A 1285-nucleotide genomic window follows, 5' to 3' on the forward strand; every position below is an offset into this window, starting at 1 on the left:
CACGACGACACGTGCGGCGGTGGTCTCCGCTGGCAGATTCCTCCCACCAACCCGGGATACAGCTACAAGAACAGTAAGCGGGCGAGACGCCGAGTTTTGCGAGGGTTTATGTATACGGTGATGGCGGGCTAACACATATATCTCTATCAGGTATTGCCAATGGCTGCTTCTTCAACTTGGGCGCACGCCTGGCTCGATACACTGGCAACACGACGTACTCGGACTGGGCCGAGAAGACTTGGGATTGGATGATCAGCGTCGGGTTCCTGAACAAGGAAAACTATGCCATCTACGATGGCGCCGACGTGTCCAACAACTGCACGCAGATCAACAAGGCCGAGTTTTCGTACAACAACGCGGTGTGGACTCTGGGGGCGGCCTACATGTACAACCACGTACGTTTTCTCTTGATACTTTTTCTGTCAACCCAAGCATCCAAGGCTAACCGCTCAGCAGACCGGCAGCGACACGTGGAAGTCTCGGCTCGAGAAGCTGGTCGACCACGGCCTCGAGACCTTCTTCCCGGACGGCATCGCGTACGAGCCGTCGTGCGAGGGCGTCGGCACCTGCACCACGGACATGGTGTCGTTCAAGGGCTACATCCACCGCTGGTACTCGACCATGACGCAGCTGGCGCCCTTCATGGCGCCCAAGGTGCTGCCCGTGCTCAAGACGTCGACGGAGGCGGCCATCAAGCAGTGCACCGGCGGGGCGCTGGGGCGGCAGTGCGGCTTCAAGTGGAACACGGGCAAGTACGACGGTAGGACCGGCGCCGGCCAGGAGATGAACGTCGTGGGCGCCGTGTCGTCGCTGCTCATTGGCGACGCCGCCGTGCCCGTCACGGGCGACTCGGGCGGCACGTCCAAGGGCAACCCCAACGCGGGCAGCAAGCCCAACAGCTTCCAGAGGCCGGAGACGCCGGTGACGGCGGGCGACAAGGCCGGCGCGGGCATTGTTACTATTATCATCATTGGGTCGCTGTGTACGGCGCTCACCTGGATGAGCATCGGTGCCTGAGGTGCCCTTTCCGACTTCTCTTTGCTCTTTCTTTATGATCAAAACATATGACGGAGTCGCGGCCAATGGTTGGTCGGACAGGCCACCCGTCTGGTGTTCCGGTTGGCTATCAAGGGGGGGGCGGCGGACTGGAATCACTTTACCATCTTGATATCTGGCGTTGGCGGATGTGCTATTAGGGATCATCTAGCATTGTCTTTTGTGTTTTTGCTTTTATCGTCTGCTAGATGGCAGTATACATTTCGATTCTCGTGGTCGAGCCTCAAAT

At 58.9% G+C, this 1285-nt stretch overlaps 1 protein-coding gene across 1 annotated transcript; it reads left to right on the forward strand.

Annotated features, from left to right (window-relative positions):
• BBK36DRAFT_1131461 (glycoside hydrolase family 76 protein) lies at positions 1 to 1017 on the forward strand (the record flags this gene model as incomplete). Its single annotated transcript, XM_024891978.1, has 3 exons — positions 1 to 73; positions 151 to 395; positions 454 to 1017. Coding segments are annotated over 3 exons (882 nt in total), but the record flags the coding sequence as incomplete, so codon positions are not given.
• Between the last annotated feature and the right edge of the window lie 268 nt (positions 1018 to 1285).

Source organism: Trichoderma citrinoviride, assembly GCF_003025115.1.
Source record: "Trichoderma citrinoviride strain TUCIM 6016 unplaced genomic scaffold BBK36scaffold_210, whole genome shotgun sequence".
Classification (NCBI taxonomy): Eukaryota; Fungi; Ascomycota; class Sordariomycetes; order Hypocreales; family Hypocreaceae; genus Trichoderma; species Trichoderma citrinoviride.